The following is a 12,920-nucleotide window of genomic DNA, read 5'->3' on the forward strand; positions in this document are numbered from 1 at the left end:
CTAGCTTCACCAAACAAAAGCCCCTTCTCGCGCAGGAGGTGATCGGACCTGTTTGAAAATAGGTACGGGTACTGGGGTGGCAGCATAGATGACACTGCCGCCTCTGTCTCAAGCGCTCCGAAAGGTCCTTCAATAAGCACCTTTGCTACTGGCAGACACACGCTATGAGCTTCCACGGCTTGCTTGATCCATGCGCACTCGCCCGTGAACATATGGGGTTCTACGTAAGACGGGTGAACTACATCCATCGTAGCTGCGGAATCGCGAAGCACTCGGCACTCTTTCCTGTTCACGAGGAGGTCTCGCATGTAAGGCTCGAGAAGCTTCATGTTCTCGTCAGTGCTGCCTATTGAAAAAAACACAACTTTTGGTGTTGTTTCCGGACACTGCGCCGAAAAGTGACCCGGCTTCTGGCACGTATAACACAAGCGCGCTCGCCTCATCTCGAACCGCTTTCTGCGTTTGGCTGCCGCCGTCTCTTTACGTTTGGTCGGACTGCTTTCACTCGCATCCTCACTACGCGTGTTCCCCTTTGCTCTCATGGGTGTGAACTTCGGCCTCTCAAACTTCGAGCCAAATTCACCCTTTTGACCGTCCTTAGCTCCGCGAGCCCGACGCGTCACAAACTCCTCGGCTAGCTCAGCGGCTTTAGCCACCGTACAAACGTCTGGCCTATCCAAGACCCAGTATCGCACGTTCTCCGGTAACCGACTATAAAACTGTTCTAGCCCGAAACACTGCAGAACTTTATCGTGGTCACCAAACGCTTTCTCTTCTTTGAGCCACTCCTGCATGTTCGACATAAGCCTATACGCAAACTCTGTATATGACTCACTTTTGCCTTTCTCATTTTCCCGAAACTTCCGACGGAACGCCTCCGCAGACAGCCGGTACTTTTTTAGCAGACTCGATTTTACTTTGTCGAAATCCTCTGCCTCCTCTCTATCCAAGCGAGCGACTACGTCGGCCGCCTCGCCGGGTAACAAAGTGAGCAAGCGCTGTGGCCACGTTTCCCGAGAGAACCCCTGCTTCTCGCACGTTCGCTCAAAGTTAACCAGGAACAAACCAATGTCCTCTCCAAGCTTAAACGGCCGCATCAGGTCAGTCATTTTGAACAATACGCGTTCTCCTGCACCGTGTGCCTGACTTCCATTACGAGCGCGTTCCATCTCTACCTCAAGACGCTTCATTTCCAAAGCGTGTTGACGGTCACGCTCTTCTTTTTCTTTCTGCTCTTTAAGTTCGCGCTCCTGTTTCTCTTTTTGCCCTTTAAGTTCGCGCTCCTGTTTCTCTTTTTGCTCTTTAAGTTCGCGCTCCTGTTTCTCTTTTTGCTCTTTAAGTTCGCGCTCCTGTCTTTTTGACCTCTCCTCAATAGTCTCAAGGCATTCCGACAGCTCGTCATCCTCAGCCTCTAACTCAAGAATAGCCTTTAGCAGTTCTGGTTTTCTGAGTTTGTCCGAGACATCCAGACCCAACTCTCTTGCAAGCTCCAACAATTTCGGTTTGCGCAACGACTTCAAATCCATGGCTGCTCTGAATGCTGCTTTCTCTACTGCTTACTATTGTCTTGCCGCAAACTAACCCGGCAGCAACGACAACCACAATTACCAGCTCTGTTTCTCACACTAACAAAAGCCTGGCAAAGCTCAGAAGAAGAAAGTCCCGCACTCACCAAACCTCGCAGCCAAGAGTCCAGCGCAGTCGTTCCGCTGCAGGCAACCAGTCATCACACAGGGCTCGTTGCACTGCTCCCGGATCGTCGATGAGCTGCTCAGCATACAGTCAACTGCATCTCTTCGCTGCTGGCCTCCGTTGTCGCGATCTCACCGCTGGCAGACAGTTGTTTGAAGTCGGAGGCGATCTCACCGCTGCCAACCAGATGTTTGGATCGCACCGCTGGTACGATCTGTTGGGAACTCGGCGCTGACGCCCGTGGTTGTACCTGGGTCGCAAGCCCCAAGGGTAGCGTTGGCCTGGCGGCCTGGGGTACAACTGGAAGCATCCGAAGGTCCCGGCAAAGCATGAGTCGACTGGTAACAACGAAACAACTTGTTTATTTTAACATCGCAAAGAGTTGGCGGTCAGGTTTGACCGAAGTAGAGAGACGGGAGAGCACTTCACTCAACAGAAGAAATCGGAGCCCTCCTTTTGGCGTCCGGGGGCAGCTGTTTTTATACTCTCGCAGTTGAGGGCAAGAAGGAACCCCTCAAAAGACGAGCACGTGAATGTACAATGGGCTAATGGTGACGCACACTGTCGTAGCGCTGCCGTAGCACCATGTCGAGCACGATCTCGTAGCACCCTGTCGTAGCGCTGCCGTAGCACCATGTCGAGCACGATCTCGTAGCACCCTGTTGTAGCGCTGCCGTAGCACCATGTCGAGCACGATCTCGTAGCACCCTGTTGTAGCGCTGCCGGTCGGGCACAATGACTGTAATGAGGGGATGATCCCTGCTTTCGCTTCGCCTCGTTCAGGCACAATGACTGGAATGAGAGGGTGATCCTTTGCGGTCGCATCGCCGCAGTCGCGCCTGGAAACACCTGCCGACGACGATCTGCCGCCCCGCCGCAGTCGCGCCGGCAAAACCACGTGTCGCAGGCGAAACGCAACAACGCGCTGCTTTCTGCATTTGAAATTCCTTGAACGTTGTCAATTTCATAACACAAGAGACATGTCTATAAATAGATTTCATGTACAGCACTAACGGGGTGCTGTACAATCTCAAACCTACATGAGTAACAGCAATTGCTATGGAATGCCATAGTGCCATTTACAAACAGACAAAAAAACTTGACATAGGATATTAGGGTAGACATCAACTAAGTGTACTCACTGCTATCGTTGTCAGTAAGTATTACTCTACTATCTGGGCACAAGTTCACCCAATAAAGAATGATCCGCCTCATCACTATCACTAAACTGTAACAATATAATGATGAGAGAAGCATCATTGGGAGCAAACACATTACCTTTCATTGCTTCCAGTGCCAACGTTGCATCCTCTCTGCTTGAGTAATGAACGAAAGCGAAGTCGCGGATCTTTTTGACCTTGGCAACATTGAGTTGGCCCTCGAGGGAAAAGGCTTCACGGATCACGTCCTCGGAGGTGCTCAGCATGAGGTTGCGAACATACAACACCATGACCTGGAGGACAAGAGGGGGGAAAAATAAGAGAAAAGAATAATCACTCTTGTTCACTCCCAGCTGTGCTGGGATAATCGGACATTATAGATAGAAATGCTGGCACAGCAACGATGAAGAGGAACGCCAAACAGCACAGAAACTATAGCAGCAAAATACAATGGGAAAAAGACACTGCCACTAACTATATATACACATTATAATGAAAAGTTCAGGTTTCTCTAAAGTTCAACTAAGGAAAAAACAAGTAGCCTTCCCATTTCTAGACTGTTCAAAAAGACAGACTCCACTGTCCCAAGTGAATGACTATGCAAAGCAGCTCCAATATCAGCAACCCAATCGCAAGATCCACTAGGAAAGGAGGGGTCTGCCATTGCTAACCACTGGACCAATGACGTAGGGCAAGAGGATTTGAAATTTAAATTAGATTTTAAAAAATACCGTCCTGTGACTATACATGCAGAGCATATTATCATGGCCCTGGTTAGACGTGGCAGCACGTATCGCATTTATCTTTATACTACGAGTGATGTGCTTCATCAACAAAGTGCAGCAGAATGTGGGAGCCAGTAGCACTGGCAGACTGGAATGCAAGGCAGCTCTCGGCAGCTAGATCGGTTTGGCATGTCACCAGGTAGCCGATAACTAGGCATGGATTTTGTCGATTAAAGCTAGTTACAAGCAGCATTACGCACTAAGCAATAACCCCAATGGACCAACAATATCTAACACGTATCCTGATAAGGTCCGAACATCGAAGTTCGGCACGAGATGAACGTAGATCCAATAGATATCTGGACAAGGTCTGAACATTCAAGTCCAATACAAAAACGTTCTGTGCATGAACAAGGGGCACCGCATTTTAGATCGTTCAGAAGAACCACTAAATTTTATTCCGTGGACACCCTACAGACTTCATTACTAAGATCTTAGCCCATGGTAAAACCTATAACGAGGCAGTCCAGGGTGGCATAGGTTGGGGCTATCTTGAAGTTGGAGAAGCGCAGAGCAAAATTAGTTTTGAAGAAACCCTCGGCAACATGGATCAGCACAAATGGGTGGCCAAAGTGCACGAGTATTTGTACCTGAAAAGCATGGAAACAGAATGAAGGAAGAGGTCAAGAAAGTTGGCAACCAAGTACAAGGTAAGTGAATGTATGTATAGACCACCAGGAGTTATCAAAAAGAAAGTGAGAGAAACAGAAGCAGTAAATTGGATGCAAATGGAAACGAAAAAAGACCCTGGTGATTACAAGAATGGGAAGAAAGAAATTAGAAAGGAAAATCTGTGCGAAAACACAAAGGGCAGTGCTTTGCTATATCTGAGGCTCGAGCTGCTTGCCCAAGCACAAAAACATACTGGAGCAAATATTCACAACAAGATGAGGCACATGTCTGCCGCAGCAAAATTCCAGAGACCATTCAGCACACCCTAATGGAATGCAAAGGTAGTCACCAAGTGAAAACCATAGGGCAGCGTACACATTCCAGAAGCACATGGATTCAAAGTGGTCTAAGGGTTAAACCGTCCGCAGCCGAGATAAGCAAGAGACGATTAAAGTATCGGCGGAAAAAAACCAGGGAAGAGATTGATACTACTGGATCCATTATGGGCATAGGTAGTGATACATACATCGAGAAGTTTTGAGGAAAAGGAACATTAGAGAGATGTATACAAAAATGCTGAATGAAAAGTATTTATAGCATATATGACAACTCAAGCAAGCTACATGACTATTTGTCCCAGCCCCATTTCAAAGGAGATGTGCCAATAAATCATCACCACGATAGGCTGTCTTGCTGCTTGTGTGGCACCGCAGACATTAAGAGGGAGTGGGCACACATCGAGGCAATATGCAACCTAGAGTTCAAGAGGGAGGAGAGCTGGGTAGGAGAAGTGTACCTGAGTGTCCAGGCACACTGTCATCATTGCACACACACAGATGCGAAAGCGGTGTGCCGGCTTCATCAATCTATTCTGTAGCCAGCCTTGGAAGCCGTATCGTTATACTCCAGGTTCATACTCCAGCATAGCGCAGCGTAATCGACCTTTTCAGAAATGTGCGGGCACCATCAGCAGCAGCTGCAAGGCAGTATGGGTAGCCAGAGCACGGGCCGCACCAGTTGCCGGAAACTCGCCTGTTCACACTCCCTTCTCCCACAATGCCTTTCGCATAACCTTTAGCAGGGCGGCTGCTGTTGGCGGCGCACGCGCATTTCAGAGAAAAGTTCATTCCGCAACGCTGAGAAAAGGTGGATGCTCATAAAGGCGCGTACATAGTCCGACAAAGAGCAGCCGATGGCGCTCTTTGTCTTTGATGATATGTAGCTAATGCCCGTCTGCGCACCGAAAAAAGACTATAAACGTGCCTTAAGAATACAACTAGCATCTCCTACGTTGCAGGACAGCCAAAGAGACCCGATGGGTATCATCGTAATTGCCCGTGAAATATGATACAATAAAGACACGAATTAAGTGAATAATAAACATGGAAAAGAGACATAGTAGAGACAATACAATCATTTGAACAACTATGTACGTTGACCTTGTGTTCTATAGCATCTGCACTTCGTTGTTACTTTCACTTATTTTTTTTTTCTTTCTATAAACCTCGCATTTCATTCCTATATTACAAACGACGGGATATAACAAACAGGCGCCAAGTGACTATCAGAGTCATTGCAAGCAGGCTTGACTATTAGGATTACAGCATGGAAGCTTACAGCAGGACATGGTTACAACCTATAAGAAACAAGCACTTGCTTTCCCACAAACTTCAGTTTGTTTACATTATGTTTGTTTGCGGTGTGCCCGAATTTGTGGTAGGTTCTTGGTGGTCAGAGTTAACTGGACTTCCGCGCCAATACAAAGGCGCCAATGCACAAGGCTCATGCTCTCGCGCAACAGAAGCATTCGTCCCCGAACCAATTACAACTATTGATTCCTCAGTCTAGCCCACTGGCGGATCCAGATTAAGGGGAGGGCCACGTAACAGCTAGAATAAAATGCATGCCCTTGCAACAAAACCAGAAAGTTGCCTCAAGCAATTTCTTGGTTTTGCCGATTTATTGGCATTGTCTGATACTTTCTTATCAGTCCACATCACACATCCATGATCGAAGCCTCGCTCACGCGTTGGTCGTTTGGCGGCTCGCACAATGCCATGGGCATGCACCTGCATGTGCGCGATAAACAGGCTGTAGCAACACACAGCATTAGACTGTTACGCGACTCCACTCGCTGATCATCTCAGACCTCTAATTCCAAGGCTAACTGATACACTATAAAGGCCGTACGATGCGAACAGGCAGAATTAAATGCAAATGCATCCTACGCTTTCTGTGTAACTCAATTCCACAAAGCACCGCAGATTTGTAATCACGCCATTATCATGAACATGGAAACAAAGGGTGTTTTATCACACCCGGTGCCTCACAATTGTGAATGAGTGCACAGTGACTAAATGGCCTTTGCTTCCAGCTGATATTTGTGATTGCTGCCCAATCGCATGTAGGAGAACATATATTGGTCCACACAAAAAGTAATTTCCTGTTTGCAATTACCCCGCACAAGGGTGTACTGCAATTAAATGTCACTGAAACCGATGAATAAAAAAGAAAAAAACTCGGCACAGGCATTGAATGAGCGTATCTACCAATTGGTATCAATTATGTCACTTCCATTTTCCAACACAATTAGAGGAAACTGAAAGCTGTACGGACACCTCTCTACATATGATGACGTTGCAGGGTTATAGCTGGCACATACTACAACAGACAATACTGGTATTGAGCAGCTTCCTACTCATAAATCGACACATAGCTTGAAAGACGGAAGCGGGAAGATACAAACATTATGGGCGCTCCAACAATGGTTTTAACTGAAACTATGCAAAAAGGAATCACTAAGTGGCATGTCACATGCCTGAGCACAAAGCAAACAGAACAAAAAAGCTTTTCTCATGAAACTATGATTGAAACAATTTACGAGAGCACAATTCAGACGTCTCTTGCACATGACGATGACATACCATCGTGGTAGGTAACCTTTCTCGTTATAACCCCTTGAAAAGCACCCTGACAAACTTGAGCTAGCAAGGTGCAAATAGTATATATCATGGTGAACCTCTGCTGTGACACTAGGATGCCACAATGTCCTCATCACTGCTCTGGAATGGCGGGCAAAGAGAACCTCCAACGTACAAGCGACGGGGTGAAGAGAACATCCAACATACAAGCGGCGAGCAAGGAGATCGAGGCATCCTATGTGGCACTAAAGATGTCATGCGTCATGGTATTTTGGTACCATCTACCATGCACTCGGTAAATGATGGCTCTTGTCTGCGAGATCTCACTGCACACCTCTGCAATTTTTTTTTTTTTTTAAAGCCAGGTCTTAGCAGGCTTCACATGGGTTGGCGTATCTGGGATCTCATTATCTTGCAACCCCTTGCAGAAAAAAATGGTCGGCTAGGTGACTTGTACAAGTCGTATGAACATCCAGATGGTATTAAATGATACCTGTCCTTGCTGAGAATGCATAGCAATAGTCAGCATCTAAGAACACAAGAACGAGTATAATCGGCCTTGCGATGCGAGTGCCTGTGTCACTTTTGCCATCTGCTGTGCCGCCGCCAAATACTAACAGCCTCGCCCCTCTGCCAGATGGCGTGAAGTGCCCAAATTTAGAGTTGGCAATCGAGTACAGGGTAACTGAAAGTGTAAATAGACAACCAGGAGTCGAAAAGAAAGTAAGAGAAACAGAGAAGGAATCGGATACAAAGAATGGAAATAAAAAAAGAGTATGGTGATCTACAAGAATGAAAAGTAAGAAACTAGAAGGGAAAATATGCACGATGACATAAAGGGCCACGCCTTGCCATTTGAGGCTCGAGCTGGCTGCCTAAGGACAATAACACACCAGAGCAAATATTTGCAACAAGATGAGACGTGTGTATGCTGCAGCAAAAAACTGGAGACCACTCAGCACATCCTAATGGAATGCGAAGGGATCCACCCAATGAGACCCGGAGGTAATGTACACATTCCAGAAGCGCTTGGATTTAAAGTGGACAGAAGCATCAACCGGTCAGCAGTCCAGATAAGCAAGAGAATTTTAGACTTTCGGTGGAAAAAAAGTTCAAGAATTATGGCACACCTTAATGTGACATTTGAGCGCAACTCTATGTGTGTTTTCATTTCATGATTTAGTGGCTGGCGCAGAACAATCTGTCTTTTGCGGCACAGTACAAACAAAGCGAAGTGTGGCGTGACTACAGCGCTAATTGGGAGATCACGAAAAGCAGCACGTGGGTGACTCGTGGGTGTGATTCGCAGCAGCCGCCGCAGACAGACCTCCACTCACACTTTGTTTCCATATATGGTATCAGTGGACACATTCCGCTCATGCCATCAGTGAACACACGACAGTGCGCTACTTTGGCGCCATGTCATAGAGATCATCGCTGCAAAGCTCGTCTCTCGCAGCACTACGCTTTTCTTCTCAAGGTTTCACCATACCCTACTCCTTGGCTTTCCACCTCTTGGTTCCACCGCACACTCCTCCTCTGCTTTTTTCTTCACGCTCTCCTCCGTATTACCGCTCACTCATCCTTTGCTGTGCTCGTTTGCTCGGTTATGCCGACGCTCAACAGAAGAACAGGCGCCTAACAAGCTGCACTCTAAAAGCAGGTAAGTAATTGATACGACCGGATCTGTTACAGGAATAGATAGCGATACAAGGTAGATTGAGAAATTTTGAGGGAAAAAAAGCATTATGGAGATGCATGCGAAAATGCTAGAATGAAAAACATGTACAGCATACCTGATTAAATCAAGCAGATTAGGTAACTTTTCGTCACCGCCTCGATTCAAAGGGTATGCCAATAAATCATCATCATCATCATAGAGTTTGGGACGAAGGAGAGCTGGATCGGAGAAGCAGGGAGAGCGCAAAGCAGCCGGTTGCACGAGGTACTTGGGCGTGTTTTGAAGACGCTGCAATCGCTCAGGGCTAATAGGCCCTATGCGTCAGGGTAGCATGAAAGAGCAAGATGATAATCAATGTGATGGGCACATTAGAAGACATACTTAAAAGCAAGAAAACCAGAAAAGCAATGAAAAGAAAAAAAAGTAATGATATTGTATGGCAAAGGCAACTGACTAGGCTGTCATGACAGAAAAGCTATAGCCATTTTCTGCGAAGATCTCGGTCTTCATCTTCACTCATACTCCACTGAAACCAACTAGACTGCTTAAAAATGAAATCTGCGACTCACAGCAAAATATGTTCCAACTATTACAGTTAATGAGCGAGCACAAACTCCATGGTTTAATGCTAACTTAGCACTGCTAAACTATATGAAAAAGAGGCCATTTAGACCTGGAAAGCATTCTAATTCTAACTCTGTATGGACGAAGTACTACACTGCCATAAACAAGTACATCGCGTCAGTTACACTAGCCAAAAATCATTTTTACAATTACACTCTACAATCTATGCTACAACACAATCCCAAACGAGTTTGGAAAACTATTAAACCTGACGAGTCAAATGGTACTTCATTATGTGATACTAATGGCTGCTCTATAGCTAAAGATGAAATTGCTCATGCACTAAATATCACGTTTTGCTCTGTCTTCTGCACATCCCCTGATGACCCTTATCACATTTTGCCCAATTGGTGTTGCTAACATCATTGATAAACCAAAAAATTCGTCATCAGTTGGAACTGACGGTATAAACGCGAAAGTGCTCAAGGACACTAAACAGGTAACTAGCTTTATTTTATCCCGCATATTTCATCAATCACTCAATACAGAATCAGTTCCAACAGACTGGTGGAATTAGAAGGTCGTTCTTGTATTCGCAAGAAAGGTAACCGGTCATAACCAAACAATTATCGTCCCATAACCATCACCATTGTATGCTTCAAAAAAAAAAGGAGCATATCATGTATTCTGAAACGGCACGCTTCCTGTCTTCTCACAACGTTTTTCACCCCAATAGGCCCCCAATAGGCACAGATTTCGTCTAGGCCACTCTTGTGAAACCCAACTCATTCTTGCTTCATGAAATTCACCCACACCTTGAACATAATATTCCCGTTGATGCACTGTTTCTTGATCTTAAAAATTCATTTGATGAAGTTCCTCACCGTCACTTATTACTCAAGCTATCATGCCTTAAGAGGTGAGCTTTAGCTCGGGCCCAACTTCGACGCGGCCTATTCAAATACATGTAATACGCAAAAACGTTTTTCTGCAATAACCCTTGGGCCGATCTTAATGAAATTTGTTGCATTTCAGAGAGAAAGTTAAATTCTAGTGACTGTCGGAAGTGGAATTTCGATTTATATCCTGATTTTCCTTAAAAGGATTTTCAAATATTCGACCGTCTGAAAAAAATAGAAGCATGAAGTTTACAAATTCATAGCTCTGCATCAAGAATAGATATTGTGGTTCTGTAAATGGCATCCATTAGATCATTCAAAGCGGACAAATTTGATATGTCATTTTACATCTTACATGAATTTGTTACGTTGGTTGCAAGGGTTCTGCAAGAGCTTTATTTACGTATTACAAATTTTTTTTTTCATGTGTAACATATCAATTTTGTCCGCTTTAGATGTACTGTTAGATTCAATTCACAGAATTGTATTATCATTTTTGTTGTTGAGTTAGAGAGTTGTAAACTTGATAGTCTCGTTTCTTGAAAATTTTCGAATTTTGCCAATTTTTAATAACAAATTGACGATTAAACACAGAAATTTGAAACCAACGGTCACTAGATTTTAAGTTTTTCTTTTAAATGCAACAAACCTTGTGAAATTTGGTGTAGCGGTTGCCGAGAAAAACGAATTCTCATTTTACATGTATTTAGATAGGAGCACCCGAGCTAAAGCTTCCTCTTAGATTCGTCCGTGTTCAACTGGATTCACGATTTTCTGATTGCCGGCAGTTCGTTGCTAACTCTAGCAGGACTTCCCTCTTGTGTACACTCTGGCATCCCCCAAGGTACTGCACTAGGCCCCCTCCTCTTTTCAATTTATATTAACAACCTGGCACTCAACATTGATTCTAACATAAAACTTCATTGCAGACGACTGTGTTCCGTACTACCCCATAGCTAACATGTCTCACTTTCCCGTTTTGCAAGGGACCTTATCAAAATATATCACTGGCGTGCCAACTGGCAAATGTCCATCAATATTAGCAAGAGCTTAGCATTGTCTTTTCACGAACACAATGATTACATAGCCTCCATTTACACCCTATACAATTGTCCTATACCCACTTTGAGCACCATTAAGTACTTAGGCATTCGTATTTCCTGTGATCTAACGCAGTCCCAACATGTTAACATTACTAATTCTGCTAATCAACCCCTGGCGCATCTTCATTGCAACCTCACCTTGGCACCTGCCACCACAAAACTATTAGCATATAAAACACTTGTAAGACCACCAGAACCATGGCACAGATTCATTATCTCCAATTGCTCGAACACCAGTATAAAATCTGTACAAGATCAGTTTGACCTTCCTTTTCCTGCCTTTTGTAGTAAAATTATGCATTTGTGTCTTCATGATTTTTTCTATTCCTTGCCAACAGGCAATGCCTTCGTCAGACCAATCCAATGGGTATCTCGCCATTGCCAACCCAACCCCGTATATCCCAAATGCACCCGCACAAAGACCGCCCAGAAATATTTTTTACGCATACAACAAGACTTTCTTTCCCTACACAAGAATGGAACCCTGATGGCGACACCGCCTTGACATTCCCACATCGGCTCACTGTGACATCACGAATTTCGGGGATGTTTGCTTGAGCTTAGTTAAATTTTATCAGTAAAAAAAAAATTCTAAAAGAGCCATACACTGAACTAGGGAAGTTTCAAGAGCCTTTACTGAACCACAACTGCTGAAATGCGAACAAAAAAATTACTTCGCGATCCGTGACGTCACACTCGCGTATGGGCACTGTAGTTTCGGCGCGAAATTCAAAAATGAAACTATGACCGTAATTTTCTCTTTATAGAACCAACCTACTATCGATCAATCAACGAAAGTGATCCTGTTCAAAGTGTCCTTTTTAAGGAGCCATGAGCCATTACCAGCCGGTCACGGGTCACGTTTCTGCGCTCGGTAACAGTTTCTATGGCTGCCCTGCCGGACAACCCCGGATAATTACATTACTCAATGCGCTGCGGCGATAGCGGAGCGGTAGTTCTCTTTGATGTAGGCAACTTCCGTTTCCCGTTCTTTTCTCTTCTTTTTCCCTCTTTTTTTTTTCGACTCCTGCAAAATTTACAGAGGAAAGCGCTCGGAGCGGGCGTCGACCGGCGCGAACACACGCTAACGCACAGCCGGCGAGCGTCGCGATAAGCCTAGCGCGACGAGTCACTCGATAGCGCGGGTTGAGAAAAGGCGCAGCCACATTGCGCCGCGGGCAGGGTAAACACCGGGGATCGAGATTGGCCGCAACGCGACAAAAGGGGAGTTATATAAGCCGGCGGTTCGACTCTTGAGGGCCGATGCGTGTCACACGTGGTAGAGCGCGCGAATCGCGGCTTATCTCAAAGCCTACACGGAACCCGCGAGGGCAATTTCGGCGAGTTATCGCTATACGCTTTGAGACTCCTCCTCCTCCCCCCTCTCTCCCGTAGACCTTCGGTGCATTTTCGCGAAGTCGATTACAGCACGATGTTCGGGGATAGGCTATAGCACACGGGGCCCGGCGATCTGTCAAGGGGAAACAGCGACAGTATGGCCGC

The 12,920-nt window shown here is 45.6% G+C and overlaps 1 protein-coding gene across 2 annotated transcripts in view; it reads right to left on the reverse strand.

Moving 5' to 3' along the window:
* LOC142560331 (putative RNA-binding protein 46) overlaps positions 1 to 12,920 on the reverse strand; it is a 65,617-nt gene that overhangs the window by 25,771 nt on the left and 26,926 nt on the right. For both annotated transcript variants that reach the window (XM_075672333.1, XM_075672335.1), the window contains exon 3: positions 2,971 to 3,145. In XM_075672333.1, the coding sequence (XP_075528448.1) occupies positions 2,971 to 3,145 (175 nt within the window). The remainder of the gene's footprint in view (positions 1 to 2,970; positions 3,146 to 12,920) is intronic.

The sequence above is a fragment of the Dermacentor variabilis genome, chromosome 10 (assembly GCF_050947875.1).
Source record: "Dermacentor variabilis isolate Ectoservices chromosome 10, ASM5094787v1, whole genome shotgun sequence".
NCBI classification, from domain to species: domain Eukaryota; kingdom Metazoa; phylum Arthropoda; class Arachnida; order Ixodida; family Ixodidae; genus Dermacentor; species Dermacentor variabilis.